At 38.1% G+C, this 18,919-nt stretch overlaps 1 protein-coding gene across 1 annotated transcript; it reads right to left on the bottom strand.

Moving 5' to 3' along the window:
* Window positions 1-2,285: 2,285 nt before the first annotated feature.
* Window positions 2,286-18,356, bottom strand: LOC116729006 (glycine-rich cell wall structural protein-like). The gene is made up of 33 exons (XM_032577388.1): window positions 18,183-18,356; window positions 17,957-18,112; window positions 17,844-17,873; window positions 17,425-17,640; window positions 15,893-15,925; window positions 15,563-15,730; window positions 15,443-15,475; window positions 15,303-15,353; window positions 15,144-15,173; window positions 14,371-14,466; window positions 14,220-14,267; window positions 14,068-14,121; window positions 13,893-13,979; window positions 10,873-10,899; window positions 10,771-10,785; window positions 10,639-10,662; window positions 10,486-10,545; window positions 9,254-9,454; window positions 9,056-9,148; window positions 8,928-8,960; window positions 8,639-8,854; window positions 8,482-8,526; window positions 8,152-8,412; window positions 8,044-8,082; window positions 7,032-7,376; window positions 6,914-6,940; window positions 6,412-6,834; window positions 5,311-5,364; window positions 5,117-5,185; window positions 4,913-4,963; window positions 4,727-4,750; window positions 4,450-4,515; window positions 2,286-3,524 (listed from the first exon to the last, which is right to left on the bottom strand). The coding sequence occupies exons 19-33, from the start codon at window positions 9,105-9,107 to the stop codon at window positions 3,481-3,483; spliced, it is 1,749 nt and encodes a 582-aa protein (XP_032433279.1). The 5' UTR covers window positions 9,108-9,148; window positions 9,254-9,454; window positions 10,486-10,545; window positions 10,639-10,662; window positions 10,771-10,785; window positions 10,873-10,899; window positions 13,893-13,979; window positions 14,068-14,121; window positions 14,220-14,267; window positions 14,371-14,466; window positions 15,144-15,173; window positions 15,303-15,353; window positions 15,443-15,475; window positions 15,563-15,730; window positions 15,893-15,925; window positions 17,425-17,640; window positions 17,844-17,873; window positions 17,957-18,112; window positions 18,183-18,356; the 3' UTR covers window positions 2,286-3,480.
* Window positions 18,357-18,919: the final 563 nt, after the last annotated feature.

Raw genomic sequence — 18,919 nt, 5'->3', positions numbered from 1 at the left:
CCAATTACTGCACTGTCAAGATCCCACGGTAAAGCAATCCATTCATCCCACACAACAAACAAAGAGGAGAATTAGACAAAGCAGCTTAGAGGTAGAAGAACAGAACCATTGATTCTGTTTGGTATAAAGTTACTCAAGGATTCATGTAAATGTAATGAGAGTAACAATAATAAAGGTAGACTTCAAATAGGATATATATGAATATGTCTTATTTTAAGATACCCTGCCCTGTTTAGCCACAAAAATCAGACAAAATATGAGTAAAAAATCAGTGTCAGTGGAAACATTTGATAAAAAAAGAAAGATGCGTGTTGTACATGTACTGGAGTATCTGCTTCATTGAAGTCTCTAACTAAATGCTTTTCAAAATTTATATGAACCATAATCAATTAAATTAACAGCTTGATATATAAATGCCCCTTTTTAAAATGTAATCAGAGTTATGTAGTAATTACTCACTCATTTACATTTACTTGAGTAAGTTTTTCAAACAAATGTATTTTCCTATGCTGTACTTTTTACCTCTACTTTATTATAAAGTATCACTACTTTCACTTGAGTACAATTTTTTATTTCCACTGAGTGAAAAACAAACATGTTTTAACCAAAATTCACCAGACACAGACACGCACCTGCAGTCTTTGTTAAAGTTTCACAAGTTTTTTTTATTAAAAGAAATTAATTTCTGATGAAAACTGATGAAAAAATGTCTTTTTTTTTATTTTGTTATTTTTTACCCCAAACCTTCAGTAGAAGGCAGATGATCTGAATTAACCTACCAGGCTCTGTGACACTCGGGCTCTGAGATAAAAACTATGTAACTCAATTCTGAGTCACGTTATCCCGAAGTTGAGCTTGAGTGTGAGTGTAGAAGAACGGCATTCACCATGGCAACGGGAGAAAAGAAAAGAATCCTGGAAGTTTTTCCAATGGAATCAAAAATATTAATGATAGCATAATATATCAACACATATTTAGCAAAAACAGGTAAGGTAATTTTATCTATATAGCACATTTTCAGCAACAAGGCAGTTCAAGTGTGCCAAACTCGAGGCTTGGAGGCCAAATCTGGCCCGCCGCAGCTTTTTATGTGGCCCCCTTGACTCCAAATTACACTTAAAAGTCCCTCCAGTTTTTCACAAAACCATAAAATTCACACAAAATCAACAGTTCCCCACATTTTTTCTGATTTTACTGAATGTTTTTTTCAAAATTGGCCAAAAACGTTGGGTTTAAGTGACTGCTGCCTCAGCCTTACCTGATGTCAAGTTATAGTCTGTGACGTAACTAGTAGGGGTTTCTCTGGATTCTTGTTCTGATAAAACTAATGTTGGTTCTTCATGTTTGAACAAAACAAAAGGAGCAAAAAAAAATAACTACTCATCCAGACTACTGCAAAATAGCAAGAGTTTGATTTAGCAGAAAATTAGACTACTTTCACATTGGCTATGATTTTCTTAATTTTGGGAGATTGTGACCAGCTGATATTTAAATGTGAACCTGATCTCATCTACCTGAGGAAAGGTCTAAAATTTGGCCACAGTCCTGTTCTGCCTTTACAAGAGATTTGACTGACAGGCCGGCCCACCAGGTCATAGTCACCCACTGTTACCAACTCAGTGACTTTCTTGCTATATTTAGAAACATTTTAGGCAAAGCAAATTGGTGTCAGCAAAGATCGGTAATCGTGATCGTCCAGTAAAACTGCAGTCGGTGCACCCTCAGTATATAATTATATGAAAGAAGCAGAATTTACATATTGCAGAGAATTTTGGCATTTTATGTCTTTAAGAACTTATAGTTCACTTTATTGGATATCTCAACTTGTACACAGACGCATCAAAACCTGCAAGAGCCCTGAATTAAGGAAACTTTGTTAAAAAGACTTTGACTTCCTTCCTCAGCTTCTGATGCTTTTATTGTTTGTTAAAACAGAAATGCTATGTTCTGTTTATTACTTCTGATTCCTTCCTGCTGACAGATGTGTGTTTGTGTTGTTGTTTACCACTTTATTCGTATTTGCACTCCCATGGTTAACGAAATGATCTGTTGATTTCCATAAGTCAACTTGAAAATGGCGTTCAACTTTTCTGCGACGCTTTAGAAGCGGTCATTTTTCTATTCCTTTTTTAGGCCTTTGGTTTTAAAAGAGTAACCACAGATAGAAATGTGAAAACATACATCTGTTTCTTTATATCTGACTTCCTCTTCCTGATCTCGACTCAGTTTTTGAACATTAATGTCCAGGATTATAATTTCCTGTGGCTAAAATAAAAAAAACAAACTCCGTATTAGAACCAGATTTTATTGTTCTTCTCTTTACTTCAGGAAACAATGTACAAAAGCTCATAATTTTCTTCATAGGCAAAACAAACAAAACAAATGTTAAACACATATAGAGCTACAGGATAGAAAGACAAGCTCATTTACATTAAGATTTTAAAATTATCTAGATTACTAGGGACAATGTAGAAAACACACAATCTATTTATGAAGGTGTTAGACATGTTTCAAAACGCCCACTTACAAGATGTAGGCAAATAAAAGAAGTGTCCAAATACATTTATTTGCATAATTTAAAAATACTAGTAAGTGTGAGCTCATTTTTTTCAACAGTGTTACAAGACAAGAATGAAAAGTAGTTAAAAGTTGTTGTCCTTTTTTCTCATAATTCATATTTGGTTAGATTTTATCAATGTCACATAAAAAATCTGACAGAAAGTCACATTGTTACTTTCTGTAACAATACAACATCCTTACTGCATAAATACAAACACATTAACTAGAATTTTACATTAAAAATTCTTTGTTACTTTGTAAGAAATGTTAAAATCTGCAGGTCCTGAGGTGTGAATACAGTGACACGAACAAAATCTGTTCAAGGATTATAGGAAGAACATTAAAGCTGTTGTTCTTCCTTCCACAAAAACAAAAATATCTGTATTTTATCTACTGAAAGCTTATAGATCCGTCTAAAATGTTTGGGTTAAAAATGACTTTGACAACTGTGAAACTAAAGATAAATTCAGTGTTAGTGTATTAAGGCAATTTTATTGAATAGTATCTTAACAGTGCGTCAGCATGCAGACAGAGCTGAAGGATCTGCCCAAAAAAATCATAATAAACAATATTGCAGTTCATATCTAACACAGCATCTTTGAACAAAACATTACATTTAACAGCTTGGCCATAAAATGTGACTCGTTGTTTTGGATTCTCAGCCTAGACAGACTTTATAATAAATTGTTTTCTCCAATTTTTGTTCTTTTCTTGTAGAAAACGAATGTAAATACACTGTTAAATTAAACTAGTCTACAACAGAAGGCTGATTTTAAGAAATATTCAGAAAAATGTATAGAAATGTAGCTTTTCGAACGTGTTAAGGCCTTAGTTTCTAAATCAGCTAAGACATTCACAAGCTGTAATCATGCTATAGCACCACTGTTGTCTCAATGAGGTCACTTCCTGTCGGTCGGTCTCTCACTTCCTCCTTCGGCCACAGTAGTTTCCCTGACAGCCTCCAGCTAATAGCAGGAACAAAGACAGTTACTCTCCAGCTGATGTACAAAGACACTAGGAGTTTTAGACATATGATAATACTTTTCCTTATTCTGTGACAAATAGATTTGACTTCTTTTCATACGAGACGTCAAATATCTTGATTGTAATGAAAAGTCACAAAGTTTCTGTTTCTTTAGTAGCTGAATAACTAATTGCAACATGTTTTTCTCAAGAAAGAAAGCAGAATATCCTGTGATGATTCTTTTGTTTGAATAGATATGCACTTACTGGCCACTTTATTAGGTACATCTGTTCTGTTGTTGACGTAAATCAAATGGAAACAATTTAATGCATTTAGGCGTCTGAAGCTGACTTCCTGAAGAAGTTTTTCAGTAACTTCAACGCTACTGTGGTTTTCACACAGTAACCACTCAAAAGAGGAAATATCAGTTGAAAGGTAGTTGTGTGGATGAAAATGCCGTGTTTATGTCAACAGTGACACTTTTATTTCCAAAAATGTGTTATTTCTCTAGAGACATTAAGCCATTTCTGAAGGCATAAGGGAGCTCCAACCCTTTCTTAAATCAATAAATCAATTAATTGCACGCTGAATTAAAACAAGCTCAATAATTTCCATTTGCATTATTTATCATTTTTCTCTTTTCTTTCTTTCTACAAAAAACTGCATAACAAATGTTTTCAGTCTCCGCTAGCTTATTTTTGAAGAACAATTTTGTTTACAGAGACCTCAGTATCCATTTTATTTGGATATTTAAAATGTCTTCCAGTTCCATTGTTAAATCTTCATTAGAATTTAAAGTTTATTGATCTTTGAAAATGTGATCCTGCATTATTTTGCTACCATTATATTACTTGAAAATGGTCTTAAAAACAATATTATCACAATAACTTCTGGAACAACAGATTAAATAATTTGATCTTTGTTACCTCTGTAGCCTCCAGTTCCAAGGAAGCCCTGCATGGCTGCATATTTGGCTGCCTTCTGTGCTTTGGCTGAAAGTTGTGAAAAATAAAAACAGTGATTTTGCTTATTTCCACAGAAAAATCCAAGTTGTTTTTTTTAATGGTTTTTAAAAGGTAACTAAAATTAATATATGTTGTGCTAAACCAAACGTCTAAAGGAAGCTGCTTGCTTTCAGTTGATATAGACTCTGTGAATGCTGAATGCTGTGGCTCAACTAGAGTACAAAGTAAGTTTTCTTACATTTTTGTCCGGTCCCTGCATATCCTAGGGAACAATAGCAGGAAAAGTCACAGTTAACAATAGATTCTGTTAACAATAGTTTCATTGAGGCGTTTTTAAGTCATTTTTAAGACGACACAAACAGCAACTTCAAGGCTGAAACATTTCTTTATAAGAATGCCTGTTATCCGGTGAAGGTCATTTTACCTGGATAGCCTCCTCCTGCCACTCCGCCATATCCAGGCACAGCTCCCCCTCCTGGTGCAACATACACATTACAATTTAAAACTTCGCCTGAACTGTTAGACAGTTACGATTTTTTGCTTCATCTGAATGTGTTTTTATTGTTCATTTTTATATTGTGGTTAATAATAAATTAGTTTTTATTTTTCACAGCTCTGTGGTACGAACCTGGTAGACCGCCTACTCCTCCAACTGTTTGACCTCCTCCAGTGCCTCCTGCACCTCCAGCTGCAGTACCTGAACAAGCAAGTTGAGGTGAGTAAGTGAGATACATTTCTCTGTGTAATACAGCATTTTATAGCAAATAAAATCTGAAGAACACTAAGTTTAAGAGCAATGTCTTTTTGAAAGTTGTATCCTGCCTGGTCCCCCTCCTACATATCCTCCTGTTCCTGGACCTGGACGGCTTCCAACTCCTGCACAAGAAGGCCAGAGGTAAGTAATCTTGTTTGGATAAATTACAGGCAACTCAGTCGGTGTAGTAATAAATCAGATCATTTACACAAGAAATAAAAAGAAAATAAATAATTTTAAATTAAAGGTGCAGTCTTTTGCAGGCACATCTTCTCATTTTGTAGCACAATTTGATGCTAAATGATGTATATATCAAACATGACTTAAAAGGAATTTGACACCTTGAAATTGGGCCTCTGTCTCTTTAAGAAGCTTCTGTTCTTTTCGACAATCTGCCTTCAGCATGTCATCAGAACAATGTTTCTCCATGAAGCCTTTAAGAAGGTTTTCAGGATTGTTGCACTTGCAGCAGCTTGTATGTTAAACTCAGTTCCATCAGGTGTTTGCTAATTGTTGCTGCCACTAGTCTGAAGGAGCTGAGTCAAGGGGAGGAATGCTCTGAGACAGCAGGCGTTTTGGCTTGAATGGTTGCAACAGGAGATTCAAGGATTTCTCAAACATGCATGAAAGAGTCAGAGCAACTCTCCAGGTATGTTTTGATGAGGGAATAACATAAACATGATGTGAGGCTTAAAAACAGGTGATTTTACATAATAGGTTAATCACATTCTTAATTTTAAAAAAAATGAGGCAAAAGCGACCAATGTATATGAATGACCAGCACACTCAATGAGGCTTTATTATGTCATGTCTGTAAATGTAGCATACATCCAGATCCCAGCCCAAAGCAGGAAATTGTCTGGAGCAAACTCAGTAATGAAATGTCAACATTTACATGGTTGGTTTGTCTCGTTATTCAATGCTTGTGTGAAAGGTCAGTTGCAGACATTGTTCAGACCGGATTCCCAGAACACTGTCAGGAATTACTGTGAGACAGTGTTCTTAGTTAGATGTTTCAGAATTTCCCTGTTATAACCCACTATAATTTGTTTGTCCTTTTTGACGGTAAAGCTATGGATGTAGGGGGTAAAAGACCAGCACCATCGGCAAAGTATAACCTCAACTTTTTTAATGTTTTGTTTTTAAAACGGCATATTAGAGAAATCTACCTTGTCCATATCCAGTTGCACCCAAAGTTGAACCATATCCAGACTTTCTTGATCCAAGTGCTTGGCCACCAGGTCCAAAGCTTCCTCCTCCAGTCCCTCCAGTTCCTGCAGGACCAAAGCTTCCTCCTCCAGTCCCTCCAGTTCCTGCAGGACCAAAGCTGCCTCCTCCAGTCCCTCCAGTTCCTGCAGGACCAAAGCAGCCTCCTCCAGTTCTTCCAGTACCAAAGCTGCCTCCTCCAGTCCCTCCAGTTCCTCCAGTTCCTGCAGGACCAAAGCAGCCTCCTCCAGTTCCTCCAGTACCAAAGCTGCCTCCTCCAGTTCCTCCAGAACCAAAACCAGTGGATCCAGCACCTCCAGTGCCACCTGGGCCGTATCCTCCAGGTCTAGCTCCAGTTCCACCAAGACCGGCTCCTCCTGAACCTCCTGTCAGGACAAAGAGTGCATTAAAGATATAAATATAGATATAAACAATTCATTATTGATTAAACTTAAACTGGGTTACCTGGACCATAACCAGTTCCTCCATAACCTTAATGTGCAGAGATGAAAATCAAACTGTGTATTATTATTTTTTTTAAATCAAACCCATTTTTATGTCTACCTGTGTGAACCTTACATACCAGATTTAGGTTTCCTTTTTCCTAGTCCTTGACCAGCAGGTCCAAAACCAGTTGCAATCCCAACCCCAGCAGGTCCAAAGCCTCCAGTTCCAGCACCAGCTGTTCCAAAGCCTCCAGTTCCAGCACCAGCAGGTCCAAAGCCTCCAGTTCCAGCACCAGCAGGTCCAAAGCCTCCAGTTCCAGCACCAGCTGGTCCAAAGCCTCCAGATCCAGCACCAGCTGGTCCAAAGCCTCCAGTTCCAGTCCCAGCTCCACCAGGTGCGACTCCTCCAGTCCCAAAAGATCCAGGTCCATATCTGCCAGGTCCAGTCCCAGCTCCACCAGGTGCGACTCCTCCTGCTGCACCTGAAAAATGGCGATACACATTCTGTTCTAGCTTGACACTTTGAAAGAAATAAACTTTAGATGCTTTTTAATGCAAGAGTTGATAACATTTTTAAAAAATCATATATATTTTTGTTATATATTTATTAAAATGTCATGATGTCCTGACAGTATAACATAATTTTTGAAAAAAATTTGTCCCTCTGCCTCCCTCCCTACTATATTTATTGAATCCATGATGTTTGGCTTCAACCTTAGTTTTTCTTATACATTTTTAGTTTCTTTTTCTCTTTATCAGCATAATGTGAATTTTCTTTATTTTAGTTTCATACCAGAAAACCTGCTAAGCCCATTTTTAGGGGCACTAACACAGTCCACCAGCAGCCCAATATGTTTTCATGTTAAAAAATGTTAATAGTACATGAGCAGGCATCATGATTGGGAAATAATATCTTGTGGGGTCAAAGGGCAGGTGCAGGGACAGTGCAGTTGCTGCCTGTTTAAATTAAACAATGATGCTAAGCCTGGTGGGGGGAGGCAAGTAAAGCCTGGTGGCCCGCCAGGCTTATGGTAAACTGGAGGAAACCCTGTTAACAACATGTGAGGGAAAACTGGCTCATTCATGGGTTTGATCACGTTCATCAATGTGCTTTTTCCCTTTTAAAATAAATGAATAAAATTAAATTACCTTGTCCATATCCAGCTCCACCCAGTGATGTTCCGTAGCCTGTCAACAAAGTTTAACGTTTTGAAATGTGTCACAATATTTACTTGTTAAATGTATTTATTATTCTACCTGTTTTTGACGGTTTTCTTGCTCCCAGTCCTTGACCTCCAGTATAAACTCCAGGAATAGGCCCTACTCCACCAGTACCAACACCACCAAAGGTACCTGGTCTAGTTCCAACACCTCCCAGTCCTGTGCCAGCAGAACCAGGACCAAGTCCGGCTTGACCAGTACCGCTGGGTCCGTAACCACCACCAGGCACCAAGCCACCTGGACCAACTCCCCCTGATCCAGTTCCATAGCTGCCAAGGCCAGCTCCAGCTCCATAACCTGAAATTAAATCCTGTTCAGTTCCAGTTTCCTCCCATTATAATCTGCACTTATTCTGTGCTTTCATACTTTTTGGGGGTTTCCCAGGTCCGGAACCGGTGCCATATCTAGAACCTGGTTAACACAAATTATAAACAGGTTCCCTGTTAGAGTCTGTTTAAACTAAACACAAATCCAACTGTTTTACTTGTTTTTATTTTTTAAATGTTTGTACTAGTGAACCTACCATCAGGTCCGATGCCACCACCATATCCACCCAGCCCAACGCTGACGCTACCCGAGCCTGGTGCTACACCTCCAGGGCCTGTTCCAACCCCAGGAGTCCCAACACTGCCAGAACCGCCAATGGGTCTCCCAAATCCACCAGACCCAGTACCATATCCACCTGGACCTACACCAAAACCTCCTGTACCAGTACCATAGCCACCAGGGTACCGTGGCCCTGAGTTGGACAGAACGTACATGCTGTACCACAGTTCAAGCGTTTTCTAACGTTGGAGTGCAAGTTTACGTACCTCCACCTGGTAAAACTCCACCTGCACCGTAGCCTGCAGCAGACGATAAGTGAGATGTATAAATTAAATGTCAGTAAATTACAGATGAATAAAAAACATTCTGAAGATAAAACATGGCTGCTGCTCACTTTTTCCAGGTTTTACGACTTCTGTTGCTATCCCACCAGCTCCAGGTACCATCCCAACTCCTGCCACCCCACCGACTCCACCTGGTCCAACACCTATAAAATAATTTTAAAAAATTTTTCCAGAATTTGTTCTGATTTTTTTTTTTCCGTAACTTTAGTCCATTCGTTTGTTAGTTGTATAGTTGATAAAATCAGGACCTTGAGGTGGTTTCGCTGTTCCTCCTGCTGGTCTGATTTCACTTCCAGTGGCTGGACTGTCGCCTCTTCCCACTCCTGTTTGTGTTCCAGAAACGTCTCCAGTTCCCCCGGCGCCGATCGGACTTCCGGGCTTTCCATCTTTTTCTCCATCAGGACCTCCTTCCCCATCTCCCTCACCTGGTGTGTCGCCTCTTGGAACACCTGTAAGACAAACCCAAAAACATTACAAAATCTATTTGATGACCAAACAGCATAGATGTTGCTCCTCCATAGTTTCCAGGCTGTTTTTCTGATTACCTGTATTCAGAGTTGGGTAGTAACTAATTTCATATACTCAATTACATTTACTTGACTAACTTTTTTTGAAAAATTGTACTTTTAGGAGTACTTTTACTTTTTTCTTTTACTTGAGTAATTTTATTATGAACTATCTCTTGCTGTAGTAAAATTTCTGGATTTTCTACCCATTGAATGGAAAACAAACATGTTATAACCACAAATTCACCAGACACACACCTGCAGAAAAAAATCATTTTGTCATTTTTTGTTCCTTATATGAATTATTGCTATTTTTATCCTTAAAATACCTAAATTTCCACTTTACTTTATATTTTGCTCCGTCTGACGATGTAAATTTTAAATATTAAATGAGTGACATCTAATCTGTTACTCAGTAGTTGAGTAGACTTTTTATCAAATACTTTTTTATTCTTACTTGATAAATTTTTGGATGGCTACTTTTTACTTTTACTTGAGTAAAAATATGTTGAAGTACTGCTACTCTTACTTGAGTAAACTTTTTGGGTACTCTACTCCCCTCTGACTCTATTTACTCAGACATGAATAACGTGTGGGATTTGTTTACCTTTAAAACATTGATCTTATTAAAATTTTAAAAGATTTGAGTGTAAATGTAAGGCACTTTTTTCAGAATTTTATTAATAAGAATATTGGCATTTATAAATTACTTTTCACTTTACGGTTATAATCTACTTTGTTGATCTGCCACAAAAAATTGCAATAACATAAATAATGTTTTTGATTGTAATTTGATAAAATGTGAAAATATTCTAGGGATATAACTACTATAACTCTGTTCTCTTATTTTATTTTATTTCTTACTCATCTTGTGCTTGTATTTCTTCTCATGTTTTAGTGCTGAAAAGGGAATAAGAATAGTTCAAAGGTAACAATAATGTTTGTTGTGCCTAAACCAGACTCATTTTATTCACCTGGAGGTTTGAGAGGACTGACTTGTTGGAGTCCTCCCCCGGAGAGATCACCTTCAGGACCTGCATAGATCAGAAAATTAAATCAAGGCAAGTTTTCTTCCTGGTTTCGGTCATATGAAACAATTGGAATACACTGCAATGATTAACTCTCACCTCCAGGGGGAAGTCCTGTTCCACCTGAATTTTAGAGAGAATTTAAAACGCGATACCAAAGTGACAATATTTTATGAACTATGAACAGGTATGTTTGAAAATGTGAGCCTAATTTCTGATGGTTCAACTCACCAACTCCTGTTCCTCCTGTTTAAAACAAGAAATACTTTTAAAAATATGCACTTACCAATAGTGTACACAGTGGATGAAATCAGTTCATGAAGTAATACCTACCATCTGTTTGTACAGGTGAACCACCAGCTGTAAAGAGAAAACAACATGTTAATATTATTCAGGATTCAAATTTTAATTCTTCTTCTTGGAACTTTTAAAGGTTTTTTTTCACACATTTTCAAAATCATTAAATCAGAAAAATTGAAATAATTACTGACAGGATCAGCGTTTGCCTTGGTTTTGGTGTAATACTTTTGTTTTTGTATATTTTTGTACTTAAAAAATAAAATATACATTATATAGATTATATATATCTGCACACTTTGGTGAAGGATGTCACCAAAGTGTGGAGATGTATTATTTAGAATATGTAAAATTACAAGATGCACCAATAAATCATCCATTTTGTTTATAAACTACCCTAATCTTTGGCCAAATATAACAAAAATAAAATAATGTTTCCCTACTATTCATTAAGTGCATCTTAATTTAGAAATCTCAATATTTTAGTTGTATAAATGCATCAATGAACCATGAACAATGAACATTTTAAAAACCAATCAGATAAAGTTTTTAACATGATCCAGTGATTCCTTCATTTTCTTTTGGATTCAAAATTATTACATTTATAAAAGGATCCTCACATAACATTTTTCTCTTTTATTTGTTAAAGATTTTAGAAATAAAAAATATAAGTTAGTTGAAGTTGGAAGTAGCAGATCAGACCTCAAAGAAAATTGGAAATCAGTAACAGCCAGGAAACATATCATCTTAAGACAACTAATATGTTTTAATTATCTTTTGTTAAAACATAACATTTCTAAATTGAGTCATTAGTGCATGAGCTAAACTTATCAAACCTATGATGATATGAGAGTCAAAAAGATAAACAGCTTTATAAATTAATCCAAAGTTTTTCTGATTCTTGCCCTTTTATGTAAATGTTCCTGGAACAACTTTATAGCCAAACATTAAACCAACACAAACTAAACGTTACTTTATCTTATTTACCAATTTTACATGTAAAATGTAAATCTTATTTTACTCAGATTGAATGAGGAATGAAATTAAACAGTCCTTTTATTGTCACATGGGGATGCTGTTTGAGAAGTTTATGAAAACCTTGCTTATTTAAAGTGAAATTATAGACGCCCACAAAGACTGATTACAATATAACCTGACGTCACTTTTACAAATTGTAAAAGAATCTCACCTGGAACTGTGGTCCCATTAAGTCCTATTTTAGAATGATGATTAAATGGGTATACAGTAAACCCTCGTTTTGTGCGGGGGTTGGTTTCCGAAAAGAACCCGTAATAGACAAAATCCGTAAAGTAGTTACCTTTATTTTTTACAATTATTATACAGCATAATTAAATACTCTACATTGAAATCACGCTGCGGCCTCACTCCGCTTTCTAGTGTCTTTTTCTTCTGAGGCCTGTGGTTTCGAAAGAAGAACATAGTTGTCGGTAGTTGTTGTCGCTCTTTTTTTTTTTTTCTAGGCAAAAACATTTACCAAAATTCGCCAAGCTGTATTACTTATACACTGCGTGGCCAAAAAAAAAGAAAAAAGTCGCCACCTGGATTTAACTAAGCAAATAGGTACAAGCCTCCTATTGGATAAGTACTGCATAGGCGATTATCTTTCAGCTGGCAACAAGTTATTTAACCCCAGCTGATGCAATGAGTAACTCCTCATTTCTTAAACAACCATGGCAAAAGACACATCCTGTGGTCGTGGAAAAAAGATTAGTCTGTTTAAGAAAGGTCAAATCATTGGCATGCATCAAGCAGAGAAAACATCTAAGGAGATTGCAGAAACTACTAGAATTGGGTTAAGAACTGTCCAACGCATCATTAAAAACTGGAAGGATGGTGGGGAACCATCGTCTTCCAGGAAGAAATGTGGTCGGAAAAAAATCCTGAATGATCGTGATCGGCGATTACTTAAACGTTTGGTCAAATCAAATCGAAGAAAAACAACAGCAGAACTCAGGAGTATGTTTAATTGTGAACGCAAAAGCATTTCCACACGCACAATGCGAAGGGAACTCAAGGGGTTGGGATTGAACAGCTGTGTAGCCGTAAGAAAACCTCTAATCAGTAAAGCTAACCAGAAAAAAAGGCTTCAGTTTGCTAGGGAGCATAAAGATTGGACTCTGGAGGAATGGAAGAGGGTCATGTGGTCTGATGAGTCCAGATTTACCCTGTTCCAGAGTGATGGGTGCATCAGGGTAAGAAGAGAGGCAGGTGAAGTGATGCACCCATCATGCCTAGTGCCTACTGTACAAGCCTGTGGGGGCAGTGCTATGATCTGGGGTTGCTGCAGTTGGTCAGGTCTAGGTTCAGCAACATTGTGTGCCCAAAGAATGAGGTCAGCTGACTACCTGAATACACTGAATGACCAGGTTATTCCATCAATGGATTTTGTCTTCCCAAATGGAACAGGCATATTCCAAGATGACAATGCCAGGATTCATCGGGCTCACATTGTGAAAGAGTGGTTCAGGGAGCATGAGACATCTTTTTCACACATGGATTGGCCACCACAGAGTCCAGACCTTAACCCCATTGAGAATCTTTGGGATGTGCTGGAGAAGGCTTTGCGCAGTGGTCAGACTCTCCCATCATCAATACAAGATCTTGGTGAAAGATTAATGCAACACTGGATGGAAATAAATCTTGTGACACTTATTGAAGCTTATTGAAACAATGCCACAGCGAATGCGGGCTGTAACCAAAGCTAAAGGCGGTCCAACAAAATATTAGAGAGTGTGACCATTTTTTGGTGGCGACTTTTTTTTGGCCAGGCAGTATATTTAAATACTGTAACGTTATTGGCACGCAGGTAGAGAAGAAGCGCGGAGACTGTTTAGCCAATCAGGACGCAGAATACAATGCAGTGTGAAAAAAAACTGCACAAAAAAATCCACGAAGCAGCGAGGCCGTGAAAGGTGAACCGCGATATGGCGAGGGTTCACTGTAAATGAAACGTAGCTTTAAGATAATGTCTAGCATTTGCACAATAATATTTTTAACACTTTAGCATATTTGATGAGTATTTTGGTTGAAATTACCTGGTGCTGCTCCAATGATGGGGATACTGGTTCCATTTGCACTATCTCCCTCGCCTCCCAGTGGTTTTCCACCTACACCAGTCTGTCCTGCTTTAATATTAATTTATATGAAATCAACCTTTTAATCTAGACAGATTGATCTCATTTAATATAAATTATTTCAAGTTTCACACACCATCTCCTCCAGGAATCCCAGAGCCCTCTAACGTAGTGCTTGCACCACCATCACCTGGACAATTAGTTAAAAAATAATTTAAAACTTCTTAATTATGAATAAGAGAAACTTCATCTGAGGAATTAAAGTAGAAACAAAAATATTACAGATACCTTCTCCTGCTGGTGTTGATGTGCCATCTGGAGATCCAGGTCTTCCTTCTGATCCAATTTATGTGATTTATCAGATATAGATAATCCAATTATTGATCTAAAGTGGCCACAATAATGTTTTTAAACTTATAAACATTAAGGATGAGCTCACCACCAGGTTGAGGTGTTGGTCTTGCACCACTGACGGTTCCATTTACATCAACACTGGTTCCTGCTCCTGCCCCAGGTACAACAACGCCTGTCTGGCCTTAAATGTTGAAAAGAAGAGATAGTCATTAACAAATTCCTTTTAAATCCTATTTAATTGATTGATTTTCCTCTGTCTGTTTACCAAACTTAGCTGCTTTACTCCCTGTTCCAATGCTTGTAGACAGAGAAAAACTTAACTTGATTTCACAAGGAAATTGTAAGAAAACATGAACAGATGACCAAGGTATTTTTTCTGACCACAAAACAGGATAACATTTTAATCTGAATTTGAAAACTTTTTTTTGTTGCACATTATAATTTTTTTGGTTTGTTTTGATGTTTTGTTTCATTCCTAAACTGTCATCCAAGTCTGGAATGGACAAAAGAAGTAACTGTGATTATTGTTGACTGAATTCAGTAAGTTCAAAGTAGCTGATATGATTTTATTGACTGCTTATGAGAGTTGTCAAAAACACTTTTACCACTTTGCTATGGCAGAAAACAATTGCCAAAATGAAAATGTCCAAAGTTTTTATATTTGACTGTGTCTGCTGTCTGATAATGTCTGAGAAAAGCTGCATAAAATACGCCTATTCTTTTCAGTCGTCCTATGGCAGCATATTTGTAAAATAATTTCAACCCATAATCCCTTAGCTCCATAAAAGAGAATTAATTGTTTAAATGAGTTTTAGTGTTTAAAGTTTATCTTTTCGATATAAAACAGACCAAACTAACCTTGACCTCCAGATCCAGGTCCATAGCCACCTATAAGAACATCAAACCAAAGAATAAGAAAAAAAAAATTCAGATTACCCCAAAAAGTGTTTTTAATTAACTTAAGAGAACAAAAAAAAATTCACCAGCACACAAACACCAAAAGAAAGAACTCATTACCTCTTCCGGCTCCCCCTCCAAGCACTCCGCCACCACCTGTTCCAACTTGACCTTTGGCAAAAAATGTATCAGAAAAAAAAAATCAGCATTTCCTGCGATTTCAAACATTCCCAAAAAATTAATTTATTGAAAATAAATACCGTATTTAGAGGGTTTAGATCCTGGCCCATAACCTGTGCATAAGAGAGAAACTTTACCTCAACAGGTTTCAAGTTGTAACTAATCTGAATGTATTCAAGAGATTAAAATGCCATCCTCACCTGTCCCATATCCAGCTCCTGGGCCTACACCATAACCTCCTCCTGGCACATATCCAGTTCCAGCAACCGAGCCACTTCCAGGTCCATATCCTCTGCCAACATCAAGAGCTGCTCCAGTTCCTGGACCCCCAAATCCAGATCCAGGATATCCTCCTCCCCCAGGAAGTCCTGTGGAGAAGAGAGTTTACAGCTAACTTATAACTAGTCAACATGTTCATATTTGTCATATAAACAATTAAACATAACATCATAGTTACAGTTAAAGTCAAAAGCTAATCTAACATACAATTGTTTTCACTTTTTAAATGAGTCAAATAACTTAAATCCCACCATATTTGAGAGACTTTGCACCACCAGGATATCCTAAGAAATAAAGCAGAGAATTAAAACATTTACACATCAACATTATCAGTTTATTTAAGGTGACTTCCTATTCAAAAGGGGAGGGACTAGTATGGCTTTGTGGTGGTGAATGTGATCAGTATTGGTCTTTTTTTGACACATATGGTTTCATATAATTGTATTCTTGTAAGTGGAAGGTATTACATCCTGATATTTTATGGTGAATGGTCAGATTTTGGCTTGGCTTTGATGTAGCACAAAGCTTTTGATAACTTTTGATCGTCAGTGCCTAAAGACTATTGAGTGAATGTGAAGTTTGTATGTGAAAAGTTGTAGGAGGAGTTTGGTTATATACAATGTGCTTAAAACGGACAAAATGGTGTCTTTGATTCAAAATGAATGACTTTTTGTGGGATTTGAATTGAACCATGACTACCAGAGAGTTTTTTTGTTGGTCGTGATAAGTTGCACATGTGTACTGTAATATTGTGATTGTCTGTCAAAGGGCTAATACCTTGGGCTAATTTGGGGGCTAATTTTTAAAAAAGATTTCTAACGCCACTGTGGAGGAATTAGGCTACGCCCATGAAATTTTGTACTGCCTTCTTTTTGGAGGGTAGATTAGGACCAATCATCGTCAGTTTGGTGCAGCTTGGTTGAAATATGTGGAATTTAGAGCCAAATGTATGGCAAAAGCTTAACAGCTGTCTTTGCCACACCACCCACTGAAAACTCTTTGCCACACCACCCACTGAAAACTCTTTGCGCTTTATAACAAGTTAGACCAATGTGTTAGCTGTCTTCTGACACAAGATTATCGTGATTAGGTGAATGGGGTCGGAGATGGAAAAAATGTCACTTCCTGTTCTGAAGGGGTGTGGTTTAGATGACCTCAGCATATGACTACATAGTATCATCGGGCATCCAACATGGATGACTAATACCAAGTTTGGTGCAATTAGGGCTTTCAATGTGAAAGTTACAGCGTTTTGAAATTAGGCCATTTGTGAAGACCTAAGCATGAAAACTCAAGCTTTTGATAACTTTAATCCCTAATGCCGTAAGGCCATATTGACCAAATTTGAAGCCGATTGCTCAAAATCAGTTTGTTAAAGTTCAACATGTATAAAAACTCAAAAATGACTCTTTAATGCTTCCTGTTGGGTTTAGGGCATACCTCAAACAACCTTTTTTTTCTTGTTTCAGTGGGTTCTACCTACAAACCAAATTTCAGCTCTGTATGATTTACCAGTTGACCTGTCTCACGTCAAAATATAAAAATTTCAGTTGGGGGACAGTTTTGGGTCAAGTTTGGTTAGTTTTGTATATGTTTAGGCCTCCAAGTTAATTTATTTGAAATACAATAGGCCTTCACAGCGCTTTCACTGCTCAAGCCTAATAAGGAAGAATTTGACACGAGTACAAAATGATGACACAAAACTGGTAAAAAAAAAAAAAAAAAGAAGGCTAATTCCAAAGTTGTTTCAGACATTTGGACAATTTTCTTTTTCTATAGTTACCTCCGGCACTGCCTGGTCCAAAGCCTCCTGCTAAACCTCCTGTTCCAATGCCAGAACCAGGTGTCCCTCCTGTCCCGAGTCCTGATCCAGGCCCACCACCAGTTGCCACCCCACCTCCTCCAGGAAGCCCTCCACCAACTCCAAGTCCAGACCCTGGCCCAGTTCCAACCCCAAGTCCTCCTGCTCCCAGGGCACCTCCCACACCTCTAGGGAGTCCTGTAAAGAGAATTCATTGATCAAAAAACTGATGTAATTGAAGATAGATATTACTGAACAACAATTTGATAACATGAAGTAATGTCCAATCAATTACTGCCTGCAGAATTAATTGATCAGACTTTATCTGTTGGTAGAAACAATGAAATCACAAGTTTACTACAAGGTTAATCAGATATTGGATATTTAGAAGGTTGCATCACCATATTTATTTGCTTTTGCTCCTGCATATCCTGCAAATAAATCATAAGTACTTTAAGAACTATAATAACCAAGTTAAATGTATTAGAGTATATGTTTGTGTTTTTTATTTTACCTCCGGGTCCATAGCCTGTACCAGCTCCACCAGGGACAACGCCACCAGGTCCATAGCCTGTACCAGCTCCACCAGGGACAACGCCACCGGGTCCATAGCCTGTACCAGCTCCACCAGGGACAACGCCACCGGGTCCATAGCCGGTACCAGCTCCACCAGGGACAACGCACCGATCCATAGCCTGTACCAGCTCCCAGGGACACCCCATAGCCGGTACCAGCTCCACCAGGGACAACGCCACCGGGTCCATAGCCTGTACCAGCTCCACCAGGGACAACGCCACCAGGTCCATAGCCTGTACCAGCTCCACCAGGGACAATGCCACCAGGTCCATAGCCTGTACCGGCACCACCAGGTACAACTCCAGCTGGTCCTAATCCTGGTCCCTCCAAGTGCTCCACTTAGCATGCCTACAATGTGCAGAATCATAATGTTTTATTAATTTTAGGAAACAGTTGCAGAAATATTTTATACATCCATATCTTACAGTTTTGGAGAATTCTTACCATATTTACGAGCTTTGGCACTGGCATCATATCCTGAAATAAACATATACAATCAGACGGGTTTTCAATGAATGGGAATTAAAGTGATCATGTTCTGTTAAGTGATAGTTATAAAGGGAAATTATGTTTACAATTTCACTCTATAACCGTATCTGCTGATTTACCCCCAGATCCTGTTCCAGTGCCAATTCTGCCAGGTCCATATCCAGTCCCAGCACCACCTGGTCCAACACCACCTGGTCCCACTCCTCCGGGTCCATATCCAGTCCCAGCACCACCAGGTACAACTCCTCCTGGCCCGTATCCTGTACCAGCACCACCTGCACCAACACCACCAGGTCCAACTCCTCCAGGTCCAACTCCACCCGGCCCAACTCCACCAGGTCTAATTCCACCAGGCCCAACTCCTCCTGGCCCATATCCTGTACCAGCACCACCTGCACCAACACCACCAGGT

Source organism: Xiphophorus hellerii, chromosome 11 (assembly GCF_003331165.1).
Source record: "Xiphophorus hellerii strain 12219 chromosome 11, Xiphophorus_hellerii-4.1, whole genome shotgun sequence".
Lineage (NCBI taxonomy): Eukaryota > Metazoa > Chordata > Actinopteri > Cyprinodontiformes > Poeciliidae > Xiphophorus > Xiphophorus hellerii.
This window is presented reverse-complemented; position numbering and strand designations above follow the sequence as displayed.

Bases quoted from the DNA above. Each gene is read 5' to 3' on its own strand.
- LOC116729006 (XM_032577388.1), bottom strand. From the start codon at position 9,107: ATGGTACCTGGAGCTGGTGGGATAGCAACAGAAGTCGTAAAACCTGGA. The intron at 8,961-9,055 runs GTGAGCAGCAGC...CGTCTGCTGCAG, and splicing joins AGTCGTAAAACCTGGAAAAA to GCTACGGTGCAGGTGGAGTT. The intron at 5,186-5,310 runs GCAGGATACAAC...TTGCTTGTTCAG, and splicing joins ATATGTAGGAGGGGGACCAG to GTACTGCAGCTGGAGGTGCA.